The 27,495-nt window shown below is 41.9% G+C and overlaps 1 protein-coding gene across 1 annotated transcript; it reads right to left on the bottom strand.

Annotated features, from left to right (window-relative positions):
* Window positions 1-2,495: 2,495 nt before the first annotated feature.
* On the bottom strand, window positions 2,496-26,267 carry nsfl1c (NSFL1 (p97) cofactor (p47)). Its single transcript, XM_061735098.1, has 9 exons — window positions 26,137-26,267; window positions 24,875-24,975; window positions 23,519-23,596; window positions 12,844-13,009; window positions 12,679-12,774; window positions 10,403-10,512; window positions 8,965-9,102; window positions 5,330-5,497; window positions 2,496-3,154 (listed from the first exon to the last, which is right to left on the bottom strand). Exons 1-9 carry the CDS (start codon window positions 26,236-26,238, stop codon window positions 2,992-2,994), a joined length of 1,122 nt encoding a protein of 373 aa, XP_061591082.1. The 5' UTR covers window positions 26,239-26,267; the 3' UTR covers window positions 2,496-2,991.
* Between the last annotated feature and the right edge of the window lie 1,228 nt (window positions 26,268-27,495).

The raw sequence follows: 27,495 nt of genomic DNA, 5'->3' as shown, positions 1-27,495 counted from the left end.
AATTTACACATTTTCGAGACAAAAGTCTGATTCTCTGAACTCTCGAAGTTGTTATAAACATTTCAGATATTCTGAGAATACAAACTTTCTGAAATCCAGACTTCAGAAACTTGCAAATGTACTTTTATAAACTCTCAGTCAGTTGTGGAAGCAAATCTCAGAATTTCTGACTTTTTAACTCATAAATCTGAGTAAAAAAGGAATTCTGACTATAAACTTGCAAAGTGGTGAAAAAAAAAAGTTGAATTATCTCTTTATTTGTAAAATTAAAATCCTGAAAGTTCTGATTTGGACTCGGCGGGCGCGCATCAACGTCACGTGATTACAGCAAGACTTCCGCTTCAGACCTTCAAAATAAAAGCAGAACCGGACTTCCGCTTCAGACCTTCAAAATAAAAGCAAAACCGTTTCTGGGCTCCGGGTCGACTTTCGTATTTCAGCTGTGTTTCTGAATAAAGTTTGTTAGAACCAATCAAGTAATTATTTATTTTTCAAATTAATATTCTTAATTTATTTATTTACTTTAATTCTATTATACACACACACACACACACACACACACACACACAGACACACACACACACACACACACACCTAGATACATACCATTGTGACTCGATGTCGTCTTTTGTTGTTGTTTGTACTGTATGTTAATAAAAATAAAAGTCCTCCATCACCTGGTTGCCATGGCTACGGTTGATTGACAGGTGGGCGTGTCCCCGCCGGTCTGACGTCACCAGCAGGTTCTGAGCGGGTCGAATCCGATTTTAGGAATAAATCACTATTTCTGAAACATCGGATTGACAAAGGAATAATCTACTTTAAGATTTAGAAAATTATGGCAGTGAAATTTTTAGTTATGAAGAAATTCTTACATCTAAAATCTGCCGTTACATTTACAGAACTGTCTCAGAAAATTAGAATATTGTGATAAAGTCCTTTATTTTCTGTAATGCAAAAATGTCATCCATTCTGGATTCATTACAAATCAACTGAAATATTTCAAGCCTTTTATTATTTTAATATTGCTGATCATGGTTTATAGTTTAAGAAAACTCAAATATCCTATGTCAAAAAATTCGAATATTCTGGGAATCTTAATCTTAAACTGTAAGCCATAATCAGCAATATTAAAATAATAAAAGGCTTGCAATATTTCAGTTGATTTGTAATGAATCCAGAATGTATGACATTTTAGTTTTTGTAATTGCATTACAGAAAATCACAATATTCTAATTTTCTGAGACAGTCCTGTAAGTGTTCCTAGATTCTTTGGAAACATCATACTCCAACACACCAATAAATTATAGATATATTGTCATACTATAATAATAAAGATGGTAAAATGCAACACTAAATTAACTGATTATTGTAATTGATTTCAAGAATTACTTTGAATGTATTAAAACAATTCAGAACAAAAAATGTAAACACACTGCTAACACGATTGAAGGAATATTAGGATAAATGTAATGTTTTACTTAGTTTTATTTAATTTCCTTTAACTTACTGTCATATTTATGTTACTATGCAACATCTACAGACTTAATTCAATGTGTTGTAAAAGTATCAGACTTTGTTTTGTTCAGTTTATGTTCTGACTGGGTTTAAAACAACGTAATAAAAGCCCAACGCTGTTCGACCATAAAATGAATTTATTTCAGCAGAATCCAAACGGGTCACGGTTGGTACCGGAACTCCCACTACAGCCAGCCGGGTCCAACCGGGTCCAACTGGTACCGCCCCCCCAAGTCCCGCCCCCCGGCTGGGAGGGGGCGGGGCCTCAATCTGGAGGGGCGGGGCTTCCAAAGGGGGCGTGTCTTCACTCTGTAACCAAAACCAAAACAAAAGGGCAAAAATACTTCTGTGGGCCGGGTCGGTTCTGGGTCGGCTCTGGAGGTGGACGGGGGGCGAGGTTCTGATCCAAACGGGTCGATGTTCAAATTCTGATGTTTAGATTCTGATGTTCAGATTCTGATGTTCAGATTCAGAATTTAATGTTCAGATTCTGATGTTTAGATTCTGATTTTCAGATTCTGATTTTCAGATTCAGATTTTAATGTTCAGATTCTGATGTTTAGATTTTAATGTTCAGATTCTAATGTTTAGATTCTAATGTTTAGATTCTAATGTTTAGATTATGATGTTTAGAATCTGATGTTCAGATTCTAATGTTCAGATTCAGATTTTAATGTTTAGATTCTAATGTTTAGATTCTAATGTTTAGATTTTAATGTTTAGATTTTAATGTTCAGATTCAGATTTTAATGTTCAGATTCTAATGTTTAGATTCTAATGTTTAGAATCTGATGTTCAGATTCTAATGTTCAGATACTGAATTTAATGTTTAGATTCTAATGTTTAGATTTTAATGTTCAGATTCAGATTCTAATGTTTAGATTCTAATGTTTAGATTTTAATGTTTAGATTTTAATGTTCAGATTCAGATTTTAATGTTCAGATTCAGATTTTAATGTTCAGATTTTAATGTTTAGATTCTGATGTTCAGATTCTAATGTTCAGATTCTAATGTTCAGAGTCTGATGTTCAGATTTTAATGTTTAGATTTTAATGTTCAGATTCTGATTCTGATGTTCAGATTCTGATGTTCAGATTTTAATGTTTAGATTTTAATGTTCAGATTCAGATTCTGATGTTCAGATTTTAATGTTTAGATTCTAATGTTCAGATTCTGGATTCTAAGAACCGGGGGCGGGGCTTATGGTCGGGAGGGGCGGGGCTTTTGGTCATGGAGGGCGGTGCTTATGTTCGGGAGGGGCGGGGCTTGTCAGGGGGCGGGGCTTATGGTCAGGCATTTCATTTTAGAAAACAAACAGAAACAAAAGATGAGAAATCAGAAGTCCGTGTGCAAGTCTGTGGTTCTCCCTCGGGGGCCGGCGGGTTTCCCGGGTTTCCGGGGCGACGGGCCGCGGTCGGGGAGGGAGGGAGGAGCCGGGCGGCGCCGGGCGCGTAGCCGCGGCGGCGCTAGCCTCACTTTAGCCGCTGCACGATGACGGCGTTCAGCAGGTTAGCTTGCGCCAGCGTCTGGCTCTCGTCCTCCAGCTCGCGGTTGGGGAACGTGGTCATCAGAACAAACTCCCGGGCCGCCATGGCGGGCCGGGCCGCCGCCAAGAAACTCCGCAGGTCCGACACCCTGGGGGCGAGAGAGACACGGGGGAGAGAGAGGTTAGCTACATGTTTATACCGCTAACATTTCAGAACAGGGAACCTCCGGGTCCGACCAGAACCTGCTAATCTTATTATTATTTTAGACAGTATTTTATTTAGTTAGCATGTTTGTAATGTGGGTTTTATTTATATATTAATTCATATTAAAGTTACATGTTCTGAATTTTTTAGATTGAATTGATTTATGGATTATGAATATTCTTATGGAATTCAGTTTGTATGAATGTGTCTGTATCTGTGTGTGTATATATATATATATATATATATATAGACACACACACACACACACACACACACACACACACACACACACACACACACACACACACACACACACACACACACACACACACACACACACACACACACACACACACACACACACACACACACACACACACACACACACACACACACACACACACACACACAAAATTTGAATTGACAAAAACAAAATTGTCATACATTCTGGATTCATTACAAATCAACTGGTTGCAAGCCTTTTATTATTTTAATATTGCTGATCATGGCTTACAGCTTAGGAAAACTCAAATATCCTATCTCAAAAAATTAGAATATTCTGGGAATCTTAATCTTAAACTGTAAACCATAATCAGCAATATTAAAATAATAAAAGGCTTGTAATATTTCAGTTGATTTGTAATGAATCCAGGATGTATGACATTTTTGTTTTTTTAATTGCATTACAGAAAATAAAGAACTTTATCACAATATTCTAATTTTCTGAGACAGTCCTGTAATATATATATATATATATATATATATATATATATATATTAGAGGTGGGTGCAATTCATCGATGTGTCGATGCATCGCGATGCGTCACGTGACGATTAAGAATCGATTATTAAATTTTTTTTTTTTTTTATAAAATAATAATAATAATTTTAAGTGATCCTATCCAGTTCCTATCCAGATTCCAGACTGAATAAGCTGCTGAATCATTTCATTTTCAAGAATGCACATTTCTTATTGTTCACTGTAAATCTGGCAGATATGTTTACACTAAGTTCATATCTAGTTTACTTGAATTAATGAACTCATTAAATCCAGGGCTTGACCGTTTTCAGTGTTTTCCACCAATAGAGGGCGCTCTCATGCAAGTGCAGCTTTCCCTGGTCAAAGTTAAGGAAGTCAAAGAGCAAATGTTTACATAGTCAGAAAATACATTATTTTGTGTCTTTGAAAAATACAAATGTTCAAAAAACCTTGTTATTTACTTAATGGTAAATGATAAATGGTAAATGGCTTACACTTATATAGCGCTTTCCAGCTGTACTCCTACAGCCCCAAAGCGCTTTACACTGCAAACATTCACCCACACACGCACACATTCACACACCGGTTGTCGGAGGACACACAACGCCACACAACGGCGCTGGCCTGACAACCGGGAGCAACCGGGGGATTCAGTGTCTTGCCCAAGGACACTTTGGTGGACACAGGCGGAACTAGGGTTCGAACCACTGACCTTCAGGTTCATGGGCGAACGCTCTACCAACTGAGCCACCTTCCCACCTTTAATGAGTGTTGTTAGAGGAACTGAGTTCATTGATTGGCTATTTATTTACAAATGTAGCCACATATGAAGACAAAATCAATCTTGTATGGAAAAAAGCATAAAAAAATCACAATAATCCAAGAATCGTGGCACCAATAATCGAATCGATAATCGTTATAATCGAAGAATCGAAGCTCCAATAATCGAAATCTAATCGAATCGTGAGGTACCCTTGTTTGCACACCCCTAATATATATATATATATATATATATATATATATATATATATAAAAATTGTATTATATATTATATGACAATATAAGGGGGGCTGAACTTGATAAGCTTTGCTTCCTTCAGCTCCTTTTTGAACTTGCACTTCATCGTAATGTGCTATTTAAAAAACAAATATTATTATGTTCACATGTTTGTGACAAATAAAAATAAAATAAAATCAAAGACTTAAGGTTTTAGAGGAAAACTGCTGCAGCGAAGGATTCAGTGTGTTATCATTCCCACATGGACGGGGGCGGAGCCTCCTCTCACCTGTGGGGGCGGAGCCTCCTCTCACCTGTGGGGGCGGAGCCTCCTCTCACCTGTGGGGGCGGAGCTACAGCTCACCTGTGGGTGTGGTTGAACTTATGCACCAGTCTCCCCCCGTCTGCCAGTCTGATCTGGATGTTGGTGGTGGGCTGGTTGGGGTCAAGGCTCACGGCGGCGCTGGCCTGGGCCTCGTTCACCTGCTGGTCCTGCTGGGAGGAGGAGGGGGGGACCAGCTCCGGGGTGGCGCTGGGGGGGAGATGATGATGATGATGATGATAATGACTTGGATTTATATAGCTCCTTCAAGGCACCCAGAGCTTTACAGAGATCATTATTCATTCATACATCCTCACCGTTGGTGGTAGCTACGTTTGTAGCCACAGCTGCTACGTTTGTAGCCACAGCTGCTACGTTTGTAGCCACAGCTGCCCTGCAGACTGACGGAAGCGTGGCTGCCATATTGACCAAACATTCATTCACATTCAAACACATCCACACGGGGCAGGTGGGTAAGGTGTAGGGCTGAAACGATTCCTCTAATAATTTGAGTAATTCAATTACAAAAAATGATGGAGGAATTTTCTCTGCCTCGAGGAATCGTTTAATTTTGCAGCTCAAAGCATCGTATTTCGCCCGGACTACATTTAATGCGGCACAACGCGCTGACGCCGCGCACGTAAAAGGTAGAAGAAAGAGGAGGATATGTTTGGTTTTTGTAACATGCCATGCTCAGACGGGAGACACATGTAGCTCAGTGCTTAACTTTTATTTTTAATCCACGCTATATTCGTCCGTTCTCCTATATGTCCCCCCTCTAAAGGCTGATTTATGGTTACGCGTTACAACAACGCAGAGCCCACGCCGTAGGCTACGCCGTAGACTCTGCGTTGTTGTAACGCAGAACCATAAATCAGCCTTCACCCGGTACATACATACGTTCCTCTAAACATCTGTTCCCGCTACAGTTTTAACTAAAAGAAAATGTACAGCAGGTCTCATCATTTTATTTTGAACACTGCAAAAACTTAACTAGAACTTCAAATTTGCTTGACACAAATGAAAGTTAAAGTTTAACACGTGGGAAAAACAGCTAACCTTTTAAGTGATGTGTGTTATCAGGTGTAACGGCATTTTTAGGTTGGAAATAAGAACATTTCTTGGTAAGATCCTTAGTTTTTTGAGTGAATCAGTGAATTTGGTCGACTGGTGTAAGTTCAGGGTTTTTAAATGCACAGCCTTGAACCTGCTGGATTATATAATTCAGTCTTAGTGATGTCAATTAACATCTAACATCTTATGTATATTTATAATAACTCTTTAACTAAACAAAAATATGTTTTATCCGATTAATCGATGGAATTTTCAGTAAAATACTGGATTACTAAAATATTCGATAGCTGCAGCCCTAGTTAGGCGTCTTGCCCAAGGACACTACGACAGTAAACTGGGACAGAGCGGGTTTCAAACCGCCGACCTTCCCATCATTGGAAGACCCGCTCTACCACCTGAGCTACTGCCACCCGACGGGTGGGGGGGGACTACATCGTAAGGTAATGGAGTCATAAGCTTTGATCATCAGCCACTTTCTGTTGTAGAAGACGTCGGGTTTAACCGCGTCGTTAGCTGCTTGGATCCCGGTACGCGCTGCAGAGTTGTTAATGTTTCACTGATAAATGTCTGCCGGAGTTTTACCAGAATATTTACAGTCACATCCAACACTAACCCTCACGCAGGACGATAATCGTCAGTCCCTTCACGAGTGAAATTTGGATTCTAGTGTGAAGAGTTTCCTCAGAGATCCTACCGCTAAAGCTTTAGCAAACCTTAATAATTCATAATTCATTTTTTATTTTAAGATTTATTCCCTTTTCCTCAGGAAAACTAAGGTTTATAGTTTACAACTTGTATCAACTTTTAGAGAGTGACATGTCTGCTGTTATCTGTGTTGGTTCATGTTGGACATAATTATTACCACAGGAAGCTGAAACTAATAAGCTACACGAGTCTGAGTCGTCTCTAAGAGTCTCTACAGGGTGAAATATTGCACATCAGCCTGAAATAAAACAGTCAATCATGATACTTTCTCATCTCCTATTTTTTTTTCCTAATAATACGATGTCAGTGTCGTACATGAGACAATAATACTGAAGAATTTATGGATTTCACGCTGTGATCGGTGATCGGCAGATACTGATTTTGGTGATCGGACCTCAAAATCCTGATCGGGGCATCTCTACCTTTTAGCTATTTAGTAGTGATGCACCGATTGTTCGGTAACCGAAATTGTTCGGCCGAAAATGGCAAAAAAAACACTTCCGGTGTTCGGTGGAGTAAGTGGGAAAAAACCGAACAATTAATAACTGCGTTGTAAAATAAGGAAATAGACTGGCCGCTCCGTCCCGTAACGTTGCACCACAAACATAAATCGTTGGCCAACCAAAAACTAGTGATGCACTGATTGTTCGGTAACCGAAATTGTTCGGCCGAAAATGGCAAAAAAAACACTTCGGTGGAATAAGTGGGAAAATATTGTAATATAAATAGACTGGCCGCTCCGTAACTGTTGCACCACAAACATAAAGTGTTGGCCAACCAAAAACTAACCCCATAAGAATTTTACCAACATTCACCAGCAAGTGGAACCAAAACAACATAAATCAATCTATTACAGGTGCGTTTAGAACTCAAACGTGGAAGAGCGTGGAGTGAAGTGGTGCAAACATGTCAGCAGTGTGGAAGTATTTTAGAGTGGCAAAGAATAAAACAAGAATGGCTGTTTGACATGAATGTTCTGCTCAAATATCTAGAGGGGAAACATCTGCAAAGTCTTTCAGCTACAAGTTTGATTTATCATTTGAAATGATAAAAAACCCTGAGCGCTTTAATGCATTTTTATTGTTTTAAGGCCTATGTTACAATGTTCAGTAAGTTAAGCCTAACGTAAGCTCAAAGATGGCCAAAAAATTTATTTTACTAATTTATTTATTTTAAGTTATTGTTCTTTGCTGGTATAATGTCTGCTGGAATATTTAAGGAATGCTGGGAAATTAAAAAATGTTCAGTTTTTTATGTTCAACAAATGTTTTCTACCTTGTAATTTTGTAAAAGATACTTTTCTTTTAAAAGCAAGTGTTTATTATTATTTTCGGTTTCGGCCACAAATTTTCATTTCGGTGCATCACTACCAAAAACTAACCCCATAAGAATTGTACCTAATAGACTGGCCGCTCCCGTAATAAATCATTGGCCAACCAAAAAGTAACCACATAAGAATTTTACCAACATTCACCAGGAGGTGGAACCAAAACAACATAATGCTGGAAATTAAAACATGTTCAGTTTTTTATGTTCAATAAATATTTTTTCTACCTTGTAATTTTGTAAAAGATTTTTTTCTTTAAAAAGCATGTCTAAATCAAATGTATTTGATTTATGCAATGGTGAAAAAATTGGCAAAATAAATGAAAAACTACTGAAGAACCATGTTCAGTATTGTTCGGTATTCGGCCAAGTGTTTATTATTTTTTTCGGTTTCGGCCACAAATTTTCATTTCGGTGCATCACTACAATTTATTGAGTTAGTTTGGACTTGTAACATCCAGATTATTATAGATTGGCTTATCTGGGTTGTTTTGATGCCTAGCAAATAAAGATACTCCATAAAACTGCAGTGTAGCATGCAGACATGTCCGTGGGTCATGAAGGTTAATCACCTGCCCAGCTTCTGGCCCTCCCCCCCGAAGGCCTTGAAGGCCACCTTGGGTTTGCTGTAGTCCTCGTCCCGGTGGTCCTCCATGTCCAGGTTGACCTGGCCGCCCCGGGTCCGCTGCCTCAGCTCCAGGGGGATCTCCCTGGGAGAGGGGAGAGGTCAGGGGTCAGGGGTCAGAGGTCAGGGTTCAGAGGTTAGCACTAAAGTCCTGCGTGGGACTGTTTTCTTCATCCCGCTCCCGCTGAATTTCTGACCATCACCGTCCGCAACGTGTGACGCTCCCACAGTGTTTATATCCACTCCTGCAAAACTCACCCTTCACTCACGCATCAGTTATTGTGATTGAGGTTATAGCAACGAGAGTAGGTTGTGAGTGGCTCAAATAACACTCATAAATAACATCAAATAAACTATGTTAATGAATGAAACAAATTACTGTAATTTAACAAATGAATCACTTGTCCATTACATATCTGTGGAGGAAGAGAATGACTACGTTTCCATCAGTCAAAATTCTGGTTATTGCTAATATTCCGATTACTGAAAAATTCAGAATATTCCGTTTACATGGTAATTAATCATTCAGGATATCTGGATCAAACCAGCGACGCACGGAGAACATCATGACGCAATTACCGTCATTTCTGCTTCTTCTTCCTGTATCCAAATTCAAAACAAATGCTGCTTCAACTTTTCTCTCTCCTTCTTGTAAATCTTCTATCCCGGTACTTTCTACCGTCTACAAATGCAGAAATGTTCATATCCTTCATTACATTTATGAAGTGATTAGTCTCCTCCTGGTCTTGGTTTCTCCGTGTTTAGAAGAACTTCCTGGACTCAAAAGACCAGGATTCCTTGTGAACAGAGCATGTGCAGAAAACAGATTCCTGTTCCATCTGATGGGGATATTCTGTTTGGCGTTTACATGACCCAATATTCAGGTTTTAAAGGAGTAACCCAGGGGTCATATTGGGGTTTTTAAAAACCTGAATATGAGCAAATTCGGGTTATTCAAAGGGGTTATTGGTGTTTACATGGCCGTGCAAAACCGGCTTATTGCTGATATTCAGGTTTTTAAAGGGGTTATTGATGCTGGAAACGCAGTCAATGCTGCTGACCGACTGCTGGTTCCAATCCCTCGTCTCTTCAAGATTCTCCACAGACACTAAACAGTTTCTCCAAATATCTGACTTGCTTTGTCTTTGTTTAGTAAAGACCTTGTTTGAGGTTTATTTTCCACCTCATTGATTTCCATCTTGTCGCTAGGCTACATCCTGATCCTGCAGTGGTTTTTTTAGCCGCCCGCAGCAAAATTCAAACCACCCGCTCCCGCAAGATTTGCGTCCCAATTCAGCCCTCTTGTCAGCAGGTTAGAGGTCAGGGGTCAAGGTCAGCAGGTCAGGGGTCAGCAGGTCAGCGCCAGGCGGCGGTGGAACCCTCACCCTCTCCGGATTGCCTCCAGGAAGTTGGCGTTCCCCGGGTCGCTGTAGTTCCTCAGCTCTCCGTTGTCCAGACTGAAGCCCGTCTTCCACAGCTTCAGCACCACGTGGACCTGCAGCTCAAACACCAGCATTATTAGTTACTTTGATTAGTGGGCGACCGATAATGGGCCGTGGCCGATTATCGAATTCGATATTCATAATTTTATTAATAATCGATATCGGCCCCCCAAAAATTAAAAAAAAAAAAAATAATAATTTCGATTTTTTATTTTTTTTTTAAAGAAAATCGGCTGCATAAAGTGCATATCTTATATTTACATTTTTGATGATTTAGCAGTGGCGGCCCGCCACTGCTAAATCATAGCCGCCAAGCCTGAATTTTTTTTTTTATTATACTTTTTTTTTCCATTAAATTACAGGCTTTTCTTGCTCTCTCCTCTCGTCTCTCCTTCTCTGAGACATAAAACAAGCGCACCCTCCCTGTTACACATGTCAGTCACGTGCTGTCGTGTGTGCATTATCATTGGCCCCCGACCAGCTGCTGGTGTCGGCGCTGCTGTCCGGCACCGCCGCTCGCTTTAACTTTTCCAAACTCGGCCTGTTTTCGCCATGAGCTCATCCGCGCGGTTGTTACGCGACTCTTTTCAAAGCAAACCGGTTTAGTAAAGACGGGAGGGGATGTTTTCTCCTCGCACGGCTCCGGAGAGCGGAGGAGCCGCTCAGCGCGACACGCGCAGCCCAGCATTTAGGCTGACTTATGGTTCCGCGTTACACCAACGCAGAGCTACGGCGTAAGCGCGTGTCGCCGCGTACCCTACGCCGTAGGCTACGCCGTAGGCTACGCCGTATGGTACTGCGTAGGTTCTGCGTCGATTTAACGAGGAACCATAATTCAGGCTTTTCTCTTCCAGAGCTGAGAAACGTCACCTAGTGTTGCTTAAATGTGGCCATGAAATCAATCACTGTCATCAAAACAAAGTCAAACAAGACGACATGGCGTCATATTTCTAACAATAAATGAAAGTGATGCAAAGTAAAGGAGGAGAGCATGAAACATTGCAGTCCATGCACCTAAAATTTAATATAAAGGTGCTCTAAGGGGCCCCTGCTGCTGCTCAGAGCAGCTCATCCCGGTAAAACCTGGTAAAACCAGGACCAGAACATGCATTTTTGGACATTTACTCCACAATAAATAAATAAAGAATAATATTATGAACCTGAGGGTTTGACTTGTGTTCTTTGATTTATTGTTTACACTTTACACAGTTTGAGTTACAGTATGAAGATTCCTCTTATTTAAGTTCTCCCATGCAGCTTTGTTTTTATTTATCATTATTGAGGAATGCTGGTGTAAAGAAGAGGGATGGGGGGGGTTGCATCTAATGTGATCATTTACTGAAATACTGCATTTTCTTTTTGTATTAAGAATGTTCTACTTAAAGCAATACATTGCTCACCATTCATTTAAATGAATTCTTGTATTGAAATTGGTTTTCTCCCAAAAAGGTAAAAAAGGGTAATAATCGTATCGGCTGATATCGGCTATCGGCCTTTTTGATTTCCCCCTAATCGGTGATCGAAATAATCGAAAAAAAGGCTTATCGGTCGGACACTAATTATGATGATGTGTCTTTATGTGGGGGAAATGGGGGGTCTGGGCCCTGTTTGAACCTTTTAAATTGTACAATTTTTAAACATGTAAAGCACTTCGTTCTATACAGTAATCCCTCTATAACACGGCTCTCCTTCCACGTCTCGCTGCTTCACGGATTTACATTGTGCATCGTGTTCTGCATTCTGATTGGCTAAACAGTCTCCCCGCGTCTTCACTTCCTGTGTCAATAACGTTGGTTGCTTAGCAACAAGCTGAGAACGATCAGTGAGCTTCAGCAGCAGCTCAAGAACCTTTTAATGAATCGTTCATTACAGTCTCAGATATGATCCATGGTGTCGGTTTAGAAGAAGAGAAAGAGCAACGACTACCCATAACTATGTTCTTCTCTGGAAAACACACACTTTAGAAGAAAAAGATGCTTCAGAGCGAGTCACAACCTGTCCTACTGTACTTATTGTATTTTTTTTTTCATAATTTTTCATTTTCTCCCGTTCAAATCCAGTTACTCGGGTCGCGGTGGGGTGGAGCTGATCTCCGCAATTTGAAGCCTTGTATAATAATTGTATAAAAAAAAAGGTTGCTACTTCGCGGGTTTCAGGAAGCAGCAGACTGAAAGGCAGGAAGTAGGAAGGAAGTAGGAAGGAAGTAGGACTGTACTCACATCCTGTTGGCTGTTGGAGGCGCGGCTCTCTCCTGCTACATACGGAGACTCCTCCTCCGGAGCGGCTCCTAGCCGGTAGCCTCCTCCGATGAAGGCCTGAGACGGTGGGAGATGTTTAAACACCGATCATCACAGAGATGGAGAATCAGGGGGTTAGGACGTTACCTTGGCTCTGCTGGACTCCCCCGGGCCCTTCCCTCCCCGGTCCAGGGGGACGGCCCCGTGTTCCTTGGCTCCCTTGAACAAATCCTCCACCACCTCGTTGGAGCTCTTCTTCTTGGGGGGTCCCACGATCTGCTGCCCGCTGCGCTCCGACCCGCCCGCGAAAAACCTGAGGGGCAACGGAGACGGGTCAGACATGTGGACCGGCCCGTCGGTCTTTAACGTAAAGTAATATTAATCAGCCCCCTAGTGGCTACAGGGAGAACTACAGTCTGGATGTCTGGACAGCTCCGGCCCTCGTTTGTCACGTTACCACCCCTCTCTCACCACTTTTCCACCAAACTGGTTCCAGGGCTGGTTCTGGTTCTGGTTCTGGTTCTGGTTCTGGGCCAGTGCTGAGTTTGGAACCGGGTTTTCTGTTTCCACTGATAAAGAAAACTGGCTCTGGACCAGGATTTCAGGCCAGGATGGGGGGTTTAAATCATGGGCAGACAAGGGTGTTGCTAAAATCTCTGACATGTATGAGAATGATGTATTGATGTCTTTTGAAGGACTTCGCAGGAAATATGATATTCCATCAAGTTTTATTTTAAGTTCCCAGGATAACTCAACCCAGCTGCCGTCTCTATCAGTCTTAGAAAATATGATTGTAAACTATTCAGAAGGTCGTGGCCAAGTATCTCTAGTTTATAATATGTATGTGAAGTTGTCTGAGGAATCTTCAGAGTGCAGAAGATTGGCCTGGTGTAACAATCTGAATATAGACATAAGTGCTGAAGTTTGGGAGAGGGCTTGCTACAAAGCCCAAACGCAGACGATCAATACCAGGTACAAATTATTACAGTACAAGTGGCTTATGCGAACATATATTACTCCCTCTCTACTTAATCGTTTTGATCCTAATATACCGGACCAATGTGTAAAGTGTAACGTGGAGACGGGTACATTATATCACTGCTTATGGCAATGCCCAGAGATCGCAAAGTTTTGGAAAGAAGTCATTTGTAACTTATCCCAGATTATCTCAGAAGATATTCCTATTTGTCCACAATTGTGTATTTTAGGTGTATTTCCTGATAACTTTAAAATAAACAGTAGAAAGAAGAGTATGATAACGTATTCTCTTCTCCAGGCGAAACATACAATAGCATTGTTTTGGAAGAACCAGACAAACCAGACATAAAGCAACGGCACAAAGAACTCTCAAACTGTCTTGCATTAGAGAAACTGACATATGTCATGAAAGGGAAATCTGATGACTTTTGGGAAATCTGGGGACAGTTCATGCGCCTTAAGAGGAGTAATCCATCGGGACCTGTACTGGATGATTCTGTTGAATGATGATGTAGGGGGGATTCTGTTTTTGTTTTGAGTTTTGTGCGTAATGTTTTTTTATGTTGTTGTTTTGTCTCTGCATCTTTGTCTGCTATGCTTGTGTTTTTTTTTTCTTTCATTGTTTTTTTATTTTTATTGTACATTTTATTTACAGATAACTGTATTGTTGTAATAATTGGAAAAAATGTCAATAAATATAGTGTTCAAAAAAACAAAACTGGCTCTGGGCCAGAAGAACTAGTTCCAGGGCTGGTTCTGGTTCACAATTTGTTCAACTTGGGAACCAGCCCTGGAACCGGTTAGGTGGAAAAGGGGTGTCTGGACCAGGGCTGCAAATAACGACTATTTTAATAGTCGACTAGTCACCGACTATTGAAACTAGGGAGGCCCCGATACCGATATCAGGGCCGATACTGCTCTCATAAACTCGTACTCGCAAAAATTCTCCGATACTTCATTGTTGTTGTAGTTACTGGTTAGCGCCGCTAGGGGGAGATGTTGAGCCGCCCCGTGGCTCCCCGGGTCAGTGAGCAGCCACAGAGCTGCTGCTGCTCAGTAGCTTTTGGTAAATTCTATCTTCCTTAAAGGGAAAGTTCGGTTTTTTACAACCTGGACCTTATTTATGACCTTTTTTATGGTTGTATACTCACCCAGAAAAGTTTGGTGTTATTTGGAGTCCTTCGGAAGATATTAGGAGGTTTTTTGCGAGCCGCTTCTCCGTGTAATGGAGCGCATGAGGGCATAGACGGACGCAGACGATGCAGCGTCTAAATAACACATGATTGCCACGAAACTCGTTCATTTCTTTTATGAATCACTAGATCTGCTTCCAGGACCTGTTGTAACATTGTGGCGCTGTCTGTGTAATAAATAAAATAAATAAATCCGTTTGTAAACAAGACCTCTGAACTCATGACGTCATCTCTGTGCGCGCATCGCAGACGCAGCTCCGTGTACAGCTGGAGTTCACTACTGTTAGTTTACTGATAGTTATTTGAAACATGTCTGAATATTTGTCAAATTCTGAGGTTGTGGACGACGACTTTGAATATGATGGACGTCCTTACCGTTTTGAGCCAGAGTTTACGGCTGAAGAGCTCACTGAACGGAGGACAGAGTGCGCGCACAGAGATGACGTCATGAGTTCAGAGGTCTTGTTTACAAACTGATTTATTTAATACACAGACCGCCACAATGTTACAACAGGTCCTGGAAGCAGATCTAGTGATTCATAAAAGAAATGAAGAGTTTCGTGGCAATCATGTGTTATTTAGACGCTGCATCGTCTGCGTCCGTCTATGCCCTCATGCGCTCCATTACACGGAGAAGCGGCTCGCAAAAAACCTCCTAATATCTTCCGAAGGACTCCAAATCACACCAAACTTTTCTGGGTGAGTATACAACCATAAAAAATGTCATAAATAAGGTCCAGGTTGTAAAAAACCGAACTTTCCCTTTAATTATATTACCCTTACTTTATTAAACACTCCACGTAACTCAGTACAACGTAAACAATCCCATTGTTACATTCCGGTTAGCCTGGTAGTCTGGTTTTTAGGGCAGCACGGTGGCTTAGTGGTTAGCACTGTTGCCTCACAGCAAGAAGGTCCCCGGTTGGACTCCCAGGCCTTTCTGTGTGGAGTTTGCATGTTCTCCCCGTGCTTGCGTGGGTTTTCTCCGGGTACTCCACAGTCCAAAAACATGCATATTAGGTTAATTGGTGATTCTAAATTGCCCGTAGGCGTGAGTGTTGTTGTGAGCATGGTTTGTGTGTTTTATATGTGGCCCTGTGATGGACTGGTGACCTGTCCAGGGTGTAACCCCTGCCTCTCACCTAAAATGAGCTGGGATAGGCTCCAGCAGACCCCCGTGACCCTGAAGGATAAAGCGGGTATAGATAATGGATGGATATTTAGCCGTTAGCCGCGCCGACAGCCCACAGTCTGTCTTGCTTCTCCCTTCTCCCGTCGTCCCTTATTTTAAAATATGTCCACCCTGCTGACATCCTGCTGCATTGTCACTATCTTGCCTGAAACGGCACTGCCAGTCTCACCCACGGGTATCACTCTCCTCCCACCACCGGGCTAAGCTTAGCCGCCTAGCGGCTAACCGGACTGTAAGAATGGGATTGTTTATGTTCTTCTTCTTCTCTGTTTTATTGGCGGATCACAACCAACTTTAAGGAGCATACCGCCACCTACTGTACAAGAGTGTGTAACATCATTTCATTTAGCCTGTTTTTTAGGGGGGGACCGGAAGTTAAACTACCGGAAGAAAACTGTTTATGTTGTTTCACACGGACGGCTTCAGGTGAAGCACCGCACATGCTCAGTTGATGTTCCTGCAATGAGACTAAAGCGCGGAGGAAAGACCGGCCAGCTGAGTTTTGTTTAAAATTGAATTTCTGTTGCAAATAAAACCTGTCTTCCAATTCATTGCATTTTTAGCCTAGTTATTTTTGTGGTAGAAGTATCGGATCAGTACTCGGTATCGGCGAGTACACAAATTAAAATACTCGTACTCGGTGTGAAAAAAATGGTATCGGGACATCCCTAAATTAAACAATTAATCGACTAATTGGATAATTAGTAATTTTTTATAAATTTAGTATGAGGTTGCTTTAATTATGTGGCAAATAATAAACACCAGAAAGATGCACTAGAACCCTGCTATAGCGGGACTGTTTTCTTCATCCTGCTCCCGCCGCATCCGCAAAACTCTGAGAATTCATGCTGCACAATAATAGAGATGCATTGATTTAGTGTCTTCTCCCGTCCCGCAAAAGAAATGTCCAGACAAATCTATCTGATTTAATGTTAATAGTGATGCACCGATTGTTCGGTAACAGAAATTGTTCGGCCGAAAATGGCAAAAAAACACTTTGGGTGTTCGGTGGAATAAGTGGGAAAAAACCGAACAATTAATAACGGCGTTGTAATATAAATAGACTGGCCGCTCTGTAACTGTTGCGCACCACATAAATAGTTGGCCAACCAAAAACTAACCACATAAGAATTTTACCAACATTCACCAGCAGGTGGAACCAAAACAACATAAATCAATCTATTCCAGGTTTAGATGACGAAATCAAACGTGGAAGAGCGTGGAGTGAAGTGGTGCAAACATGTCAGCAGTGTGGAAGTATTTTAGAGTGGCAAAGAATAATACAAGAATGGCTGTTTGCAATGAATGTTCTGCTCAAATAATTAGAGGGGAAACATCTGCAAAGTCTTTCAGCTACAAGTTTGATTTATCATTTGAAATGATAAAAAACCCTGAGCGCTTTAATGCATTTTTATTGTTTTAAGGCCTATGTTACAATGTTCAGTCAGTTAAGCCTAACGTAAGCTCAAAGATGGCCAAAAAATGTATTTAGCTAATTAATTTATTTTAAGTTATTGTTCTTTGCTGGTATAATGTCTGCTGGAATATTTAAGAAATGCTGGGAAATTAAAAAATGTTCAGTTTTTTATGTTCAACAAATGTTTTCTACCTTGTAATTTTGTAAAAGATTTTTTTCTTTTAAAAGCATGCCTAAATCAAATTTATTTGATTTATGCAATGGTGAAAAAATTGTCAAAATAAATGAAAAACTGCGAAGAACCATGTTCGGTATTGTTCGGTATTCGGCCAAGTGTTTATTATTATTTTCGGTTTCGGCCACAAATTTTCATTTCGGTGCATCACTAAATGTTAACATGATCATTGTGGAGCTTGATGGATAATTGACAGTTCATAGGTCAGGGCTCCAGACTAACTTTTTTCACTAGGAGCACAGTAGCCCCTAACTGAAAACTTTTAGGGGCACAATCAGAAATTTTAGGAGCGCACATCGTTTATCGACACGCTAACCAAATTTTTACATTTCTACTACATTTCAGTGTATTAGTAATACGTATTTCATAATAGATTAATGAATTCAGGGATTAAAGCAAAAAAATATATTTTTGACTGAAAACAATGTTTCAGGCCAGTTCATATTCCCCCTCCATCTATGCGCTGCACCAAGTTAAATGCTGTATTAGCCCTTCTGTTTTCTGTTTTTTATCACCATTTGATCCGATCCGATCCGATATTAATGTGGGTTAGTGTTATTAAAAATGTTTTTTGAGCTGTTGCCTGAATTATACGACTGTAAAATAACTAGTGAAATAATAATTTCACAATAATTATTGTGAAAAAACTAAAAAATAAATAACTCAAATGGGTCTTTCAATATCCATTTAAAGTGCAAAAAAGAAGGAAATATCAACAGCTCATGCAGTAAACAAATAATTTTAGCTTGTCTAATTTATTCTGTCACCACACACAGCTTGCCATGAAGCATCAGGGATTTTTCAGGTATGTCATGACAAACTGTGTGTCCAATAACAGAAGAAACCAAACAAGCTATGAACTTCATTGAACTTATATAACTTTTTGAAATTTAAGCTGAAATATCCAAAACACTGAACACTGGTTGTGCACGGGTGGGGGTGTGTATGAGTGTGTATGAGTGTGTGTGTCCTTGTCTGTGTGTAACGTGCCTGGTGATTCAATGATCTGCAAGTTTTGCCCGCACACAGTTGACTGGACACGAAAAGATACATGCGAAAAAAGATCATGTACTTTAACGGCGACGTCTGTAATAATCATAATTTTGTATTACAGTACGACGCGCTCTCCTCACGTGGAGCGCGAGAGCGCGGTCTGTTTCTTAACACAGCTGGTTGTCTGTGTGAGCGGACATTAACGCACATGTCAGCATAAACACAGGCTCAAACAGTAATTTCCAGCATTAACAGTGCTGCTCAGCCCGCTGTCTGTACGGAGTAAACTGTGGTTCTGCATTTTCTGCGCTGGTTTCTCAGGCGGCCGCTTCCACATGTTTGTTTTCTTCACGAGGGCAGCGGGGGCGGGCGGGGGAAAGAAGCGCAGTGTCCCCGGCTCTTAGTGACCCTTTTTTCAGCATTTTTTCAAAAGAAAACTTAATTTAGTTTGAGTTTTAAAAACCAGCGCTTTGTTAACGCTACCGCTGCTCTTTGACGCCGTGTTCATTGTTTGATAGTTTCACACCACGCACATATGTGAATTAAATGACGTGACTGCTGGTCCCCCAGTCTCTGACAAGTCGTCTTCCCTGAGGGACGGGGGCGAACCCGCCCTCCTCTGGTTCTGATTGGCTAATAGCAAGGCTCCGGCTAGCTTTATTGGTTTACAACAGCGTCAGTTTAATGTCCAACATGATTTAATTGGATAGTCTAACGGCTGATTTATGGTTCCGCGTTACACCAACGCAGAGCCTACGGCGTTGGTGTAACACTGGCAAATTTACTGGTCGCACGTGTGCGAGTGGACATGAAATTCAGTCGCACATACTCAAATTTTGGTCGCAAAATGCGAGCATTTGGTCGCAGTCTGGAGCCCTGTAGGTCACCTGACTGAAAGTTAGATGTAAATCCATCAGTGTCATCACACAAGCTTTTTCACCTTTCGCGCAGCATCAATTATGATTGAGGTTAAAGCAACGAGAGTAACTGTGAGTGGCTCAAATAACACTAATGAATAACATGAAATAAACAAAGTTAACGAATTAAACTAATTAATTTAACAAATTAATCGCTTGGCCATTACATTGCTGTGAAGGGAGAGAACGTTGCTGACGCTATCGTGCATGCGCGACTCGACAGAGATTGTATTGAAGTGAGACGCCTCACTCCGTTGGAAAAACACGTCTGGCGACAATTGTCCACAATGGAATTCATTGGCGACAATTTTTGATTATGGATTTTTGTTGACGAATGGTTGCAGCCCTGGTCAGGAGACACAACGACCCCCCACTGAGGCTGAAGGACCGATCTGACAGCAGCTCGTGTCCCCCCTGGTGTTTCTACCTGAAACCCTCTGCGTATGAGCATCCAGGTCCCGGTCTCAGGTTCCTGCTAACTGGGCTAAACTAAAAGGCTCTGAACGGCCGTTAAAACCCTCTTCAGCCGCGGATCTGCTGCTCTGCAGAGATCCAGGCTGCTGGATCAGCAGAACGGCCACCGGCTCCCAGTGAATGAAACCAAAAATAGTTTGGTGCATTCTGGAACCAGTCGACCCCCCCCAGGCTTTAAACACAGACCAGCAGCTCCAGAGCAACAGAAAGTGAGTGCGCTGGGAAGTTTAATTCCTCTTTAATTCAGAATTAAAATCTGATTTAAAATGAGTAAAAATGACCATGTAAACACCTAATTCTGAATGAAAATGGCCATTCCGAATTAAACTTATTTCCAAAGTAAGTGGCTGGTTTATTCTGATTTTAAATCCAAATAGAATAATTCCAGATCATGTAAACACTCATTCCTCTTTAAATTAATTCCGGTCTTTCTTTCTGCTCGTTCCCTCCCCGTCTGTCTCCATGATCTTATATTCCACTGGGCTGGTTTTCTAACAAAGTTTAAAGATGCAGCAGCAGTAAACGCTGGTCAAGAGCAGAGACCATTTATTTAATAAATATACATCATTAAAAGAACAGATGGAAACAGGAAACATTAAAATGGTGATCTTTTCAAAGTTGTAGCGGCTGAGTTAGTTTTTCTCCCGGTAGTTTAACTTCCGGTCCCCCCCCTATCCAATCAGAACCTTCCCAACCCCCAGACCTGGAGAGGAATTGGAGAAAGACCATCAAATGTGTTTCCATGGAAACCTCAATTCAGAATTACTATTTCCATGTAAACTCCAAGGAAAATACTTTAATTCGGAATAACCGTATTTTCCTCACTATAAGGTGCGCCTTTAATTTTCTCAAAAACAGACAGTGCGCCTTATATTCATGGATTTCATGTGACGTCACACAGTACTCGCAGCGCCATCTTTAGGACCGACTTTCAGCATGCCGTCTATCTGTTGTGCCGTGGGATGCGACAATAATAAGTCTAAAAAAACGGGATTGACCTTTTATCAGTGCTTTAAGTGGGCCGTGGGATATTGTGATGTTTAAATGTTCTTTTATTTTCTTCCTTTCACTCGTGTTGAAAGCCGGTTGAAAGCGCTGTAGGAAACAGTCATGATGAGGAACGGCTGATCCAGTTAGTTGAAATGAGAAGTTATCTATGATTCCTCCTCATTTCACCACAAAAACCACAATAAAGTGGCAGAAATAAATAATATCCTATTATTATATAGGTCCCAGAACATCGGACGGGAGGGAGAGAAAAGGTCCTGTAAGTGGGGGGGGTGGGGGGGAAACAATTAATAACTGCGTGTGGTGACGCAATCAAATGCCGCTTTTGCACTAGGACTTACTTGGCCCGACTCGGCTCGGCGCGGCTTTACACGGTTCCACTGTGTGTTTTCGCACTGCCAGGGGAGAAGTGTGCAGGTTTGGGTGAAGCTGCTGTGACGTACTCGATTGCGCAACACCTTTGTTCACGTCAGCGCTGATCAGAAATCAGCTGGAGCCGGAGCGGCTGAGAGTAAAACAGCCCGTCTACATCGCTTTTTTAATTTTTTCTCGACAGCCACCAGGTTTATGAACATCTGCACCTCAGAGTTGGATCACAAACAGACGTTTTGTGCTTTATAATAAAATCGCCGCGAGCCGCGGGTCGCCTCGCTCTGACTCCCGCTTCCTGATTCAAACGTCTGCCGGCCCCGCCCCCCGACCAATCAGAGGCGCGGAGGGTGGTGACGTCCCCGCCCCCCGACCAATCGGTGGCGAGGAGGGTGGTGACGTCAGAAATAGTCCCTTCTCAGCCCGCTAAGAACCTGGCTGAAATGGTTACAGAAAAAAGTACCGACTTGGAGCTGCTTTACCCGTCTCAGCCCTAGTGCGAAAGCGCAAAACGGGGCCATAGCGGGTAGAACCGGGGAGAAGTGAGACTAATGCAAAAGCGCCAAAACAGCGAACAGCGTGGAATGAGCGGCGTGTTCGTGGTGTTAAATGCAGCCAGCATGTCAGCATGTCAGATCATTACTGAGATGTGGGAAAAAAGCAGAGGACACGAGATCCAGGCTGAGTTGGATTTGGGAGAGCCGCTTGGTGATGGAGACGTCACGGGACGCACCGCGCAGGAGATCGGGAGCGCAAGATGAACATTTGCATTAATAATATAATAAATCATATTTTATGTTTTAATAAAGTTTTATGGTGACATGATGATATGCTTTTACTTTCTAGAGTAGTAACGTTACTGAAAAAGTGAACTGCCTTCTTACTTTTCATTACATAAACGTATCCTGTGCAGGCAATTCAATGCTGATGCTATTCATCACCAGACTGTCACTTACCTTTCCTGTTACCACCAACATTTTTTTGGCCTCCACATGATGAAGTTTGGCATCTTTAACCCATCATGATGTGAAGTAGCAGTAAGCTTTGGTACTTTAAAAGCTTTGAGAGCTTTGCCGGTGTATGGAGAAGGATTGTGGACCAGGTAGATAGATATATATGTCCGCAAACGACAAATCTGGCAGGTTTTTGGCAGACTGGAGTGGAGTCAGTAATTGATTAGATATTAGATACGGATCGAAACCTAAAGTGTCAATTTTCTGTAGATACCGTTGCTGTTCTTCGGGAGTTAAGTGAGTTATTAGGTGAGACGTCATATTGGCTGCGCGACGGAAAGGTCCTCGGTCGGTCCTCAAGATGGCGCTGACAACAAAAAATGTCACGTGACTGAAACCCATGAATATGATCATTACGGTAATGTCTGTTACTGTAGTCAGGGGGATTGTGGGTAATGTAGTCAGGGGGATTGTGGGTAATGTAGTCAGGGGGATTGTGGGTAATGTAGCCAGGGGGATTGTGGGTAATGTAGTCAGGGGGATTGTGGGTAATGTAGTCAGGGGGATTGTGGGTAATGTAGTCGGGGGATTGTGGGTAATGTATTCAGGGGGATTGTGGGTAATGTAGTCAGGGGGATTGTGGGTAATGTAGTCAGGGGGATTGTGGGTAATGTAGTCAGGGGGATTGTGGGTAATGTATTTGGTGTTGCTGAAGTAACGGCTCTAAAAATGTCAGGAATCATCACAGACGTTCAAGATAACAGCAGCGACGCTGACTCTCATCATGGAGACTTTGACGAGACGGAGCAAAGCTGGTTTTTATTTTGTTAATAAAGTTTGACATACGGTACTTTTCTTCTTGTTTTTTTTTGCATTTGCTGTAGCAGCTCCATCAGGTAGATACGTAACTCAACCCCAGACACTATAGTACGGTATTTTACCAGATATTTAGTGCACCTTATAATACGATGCGCCTTATGGTGCAGAAAATACAGTATTTAATTTGGAATAATGAATTCCAAATTAAAAAACATCATGTAACCGTGGCCGTTGAAGAAAAGCCCTGGTGTCTGATTGTGGGAGTCAGTCTCACCTCTGACCTTCCTCCTCATCGCTCTCCTCCTCGGCCTCGTGCATCAGGTCTCTGAAGGACGTGACTCTGGGCTGAGAGCTGCAGGTGGACAGGAAGTTTCAGCCGTTACAGACGTGACAACGTTCATCAGAGCACCCGTTTCAAATGCTATCAGTCCACTGAATAGGAATGTATCACGTGTAATCAGAGGCTTGAGTGCGAGTAAATGGAAAACTGTCGACCCGCTAGATTTCTGTCATTATTCTTTGGGTTGATAATGGCTTTCTCTATGTGGTTAGAATTTGGAGTTTAGGGTGAGGGTTAGGAGTTCGGTGCCCACACCCTAGTTCCCCCATGACTTCAGTGCTCGTGTTTTTGTCTTCCCTCACTAAAAACACAGTCCTGGGCTATAATTTGGGGTTTAGGTTAGGTTTAGGGTGAGGTAGGGCTGGGCGATATATAGAGATTTTAATATATATATCGATATATTTTCAAACACGATATGGTACGAGACAATATCGTTTATACCGATTTAAAAAAAAAAAAAAAACATTTTTTTTTTTTTTACATTTTTTTTTTAATGATTTTGATATAGCTTATTTTGTGACAAATTGACTTGAATGTTTTATTTGAGATTTGCACAAATTTTTTGTTATTTGCACAACTGTCAACCTCAGTGGAAAAGTCTGCCTGTTCCTGTCTACATTGTATTAATTACAGTGTATTTTAATTTAATTATTATGCAGGAAAGGGATATTTGTTTTTTTTTATTCAAGAAGCATTTTTATTCTATATATGCAGGCAGTTTATTTTTATTTCATTTGTTTTATACATGTTGATATTGTGCAGACCTCTGTTAATAAAGGAACCTGTGTGACATTTGGCACGAGGCTTTGTATTAAAACTGACTGTTTTTTTAAGGGTTTGCCTCAGAAAAAAATGAAGCTAACAGAGATGCTATCAGAGATGCTAACAGAGATGCTAACAGAGATGCTATGCTATAATGCTTTGGGGGAAACCCCAATTAAGGCACAGAAAAAATATCGAGATATATATCAAGTATCGCCATTTAGCTAGAAAAATATCGAGATATGACTTTTGGTCCATATCGCCCAGACCTAGGGTGAGGATTAGGTTTTAGTGACAAAACATCTACTGAGCCTAAGTTTCGTTTTCAATAGCAGTAGCTGGTTAAAATACATAGAGAAAGCCATTATCAACCCAAAGAATAATGACAAAAAGCTAGCGGGTAGACAGTTTTCCATCTACTCACACCATTCAAGGCTCTGATTACACGTGATACATTCCTGTTCAGTGATAGCATTTGAAGCCGCTGCTCAGAGCGGCGCCGGTCCGGAGGTCTGGAGAGACACCCACCTGGGCCCGGCGGGGCGGGACACCGAGGAGCCGCCCTCCGGCTGAGGAAGAGTGACGATGTCGTCGTCGGCTCCATCCTCGAAGAAGCTGGCCAGTGCAAGCTGAGGACGGAGAGGACGCATTTTAGTTAGTTTCAGTCAAAGATTGCACTTTTTTATTTCACGTATTCTGCAAGACAACACCAACTGAATCTGTTAATAATGATGTTTTGATTGCTGCGTCAGCTTTATAATCTTGATTCGGTGATTGAATAGCCTTACTAGTGTATGGAATACTAGTTTCTACTCTTTTGAGCCATGTGAAAAAAATCTTAAAATCGTTAATAACCAGTTGAGAACATATATGAGTTTTGACGTAAACATGAACCTAGAAAAACGGCTTTAACTCTTTAAACTGGTTATTTTAGGCAACAAATGTGACAAAAATTTCATTAAACCTCCTGAAACTGCGGCAAGAGTTTAAAACCGGACTAAAATGTTGTTTAAAGCCGGACTTTTTTTAAACCTTAGTGTAAATATCGGAGGGTGACTTGCACAAATCCTGTTAGCCGGCATGTGACCGGATCTCCGGAACCGTCTATCCATCCATCCAAACATTCATCATCCATCATCCATCCATCCATCATCCATCCATCTATACATCCATCCATCATCCATCCATCTATACATCCATCCATCCAAACATTCATCATCCATCCATCCATCCATCCATCGGTCCAAACATTCATCCATTCATCATCCATCCATCCATCCATCCATCATCCATCCATCTGATCTAAACGGGTTTGTTGGTATCAGTTGATGTGACGTCACTGCCCCCTGGTGGAGGTGTTGCTTAGCAACCGCGGGGCCGTAAATGGTGCGGTTTTGACGTAAACACGAACCTAGAAAAACAGCTTTAACTCTTGAAACTGGATATTTTAGGCAACAAATGTGACAGAAACGACATTAAACGTCCTGAAACTTAACATTTCAGTTAAAAAAACGGATGTAAAAGTCTCTTTTAATGCGATTTTGAGCGGAAATGGATCCAAACATACGTTATATTTCCATAAAGACGCCGAACAGAATTAAATTAGAGCTAAAACTGGACTAAATGTTGTTTAAAGCGGGACTTTTTAAACTTTAGAGTAAATATCGGAGGGTGACTTGCACAAATGGCGTTAGCCGGCTAGCCGTTAGCCGCTGGCCGGTTGCGTGTGCCCCCCCGGAACCTTCCCCGACCCCCCGGACCCGCCCGGACCCGGACCCGGGGACACTCGCCTGCAGGTCCCAGCCCGCAGACTCCAGGAAGAACCGAGCCCGCTCCTCGTCCACGTCGGTGACGGCCACGAACTCCCGCACGGACTCCTCCTGGCTCGCCATGTTCAGTGCTGCTGCTGCGACGGTCCGCCTGCGGGGGAAACAAGGGCGGCGCACGAAGGTTCCGCCCCCGGTCAGAACCAGGACCGGAACGAAAAACACTCAGGGAACAAAGGCGGTATTTTTAAACCGGTCTGTATTTTAAAAGTTATTTTGTGAATAAATTTTGTATTTATGACTATTAACGCAGTTTTTTTAAACACACATATTGTATTAGTGCTGTAATTGTTTGTACCACCAGGGGGCGGTGCAGGTTCACAGTAGAGAGACGGGGAGGCTGTTAGAGCAGTGACGCAGGAGTTTTCATCCATCCATCCATTCAATTCAATTCAATTCAATTTTATTTATGTAGCGTCTAATACAACAAATGTTGTCTCTAGACGCTTTCCAGAGATCCAGAACATGAACATGAACATAAACATAGGCCGCGTTCAGACTGCAGGCCAATCTGATTCATATCTGATTCCTTCTCATATCTGATTTTCAGGGCTGACTGTCCACACTGTTTTTAGCAAGTGTCCATATCGGATCTGTCTCTGTTCAGACTGGGCCACATCATTGACTGATCTGACGGGTTGCCGTAGCAACGACGTCGGAGCGGAGGCGTCACCCAGCGCGTGTATTGTGTGTGAAGTCATGTATTTTTTTTATATATAAAAAAATCCCAAAATATCTGTACCGTTTCTGATTGGGTCGGCACTGCGCATCATTTTTAGACACAACAATGAACGCATACCGCAAAAGTTGTGTCTCGGCGGAGGGACCCGGCGTCCCAGCAAAATGAGAAACAGAGAAAAGTGTTCAGAACAAAACCACCAGCAAACTAACAAACCAACCAACAAAGCTCAGAGTTAACAAAACGAACCAGCAATGAATAACTGGCAGCCCCGCTCTTTATCCTCTCCTCCTGATGAGCTGACGGGCTGCAGGTTCAGGCTCACAGCGCGACTGAAGGCTGATTTATGGTTCTGCGTTACACCAACGCAGAGCCTACGGCGTAGGGTACGCGGCGACCCGCACCCTACGTGGAAATGCGGTCTTTTTTTCTGCTATTAAAACATGATTTGTAATGTGAATTTGCAACACTTAAACTACAAATAATAGTTTTTGACGTGACATCAGAGATTGTACATGCTCTCTGTGAAAGGATGAGTAGCTCCACAACTGGAAATGGGCGGGTGGTTTGGAGCGTCTGGGACAGTCATATCCGATCTGAGTGTTTGGAGCTGTTCAGACTGAGACGCATCTGCCCAAATGCGA

The sequence above is a fragment of the Cololabis saira genome, chromosome 12, assembly GCF_033807715.1.
Source record: "Cololabis saira isolate AMF1-May2022 chromosome 12, fColSai1.1, whole genome shotgun sequence".
Taxonomy (NCBI): Eukaryota; Metazoa; Chordata; class Actinopteri; order Beloniformes; family Belonidae; genus Cololabis; species Cololabis saira.
The sequence above is the reverse complement of the archived record's forward strand: the minus strand, read 5'-3'. Positions and strand labels throughout refer to the sequence as shown.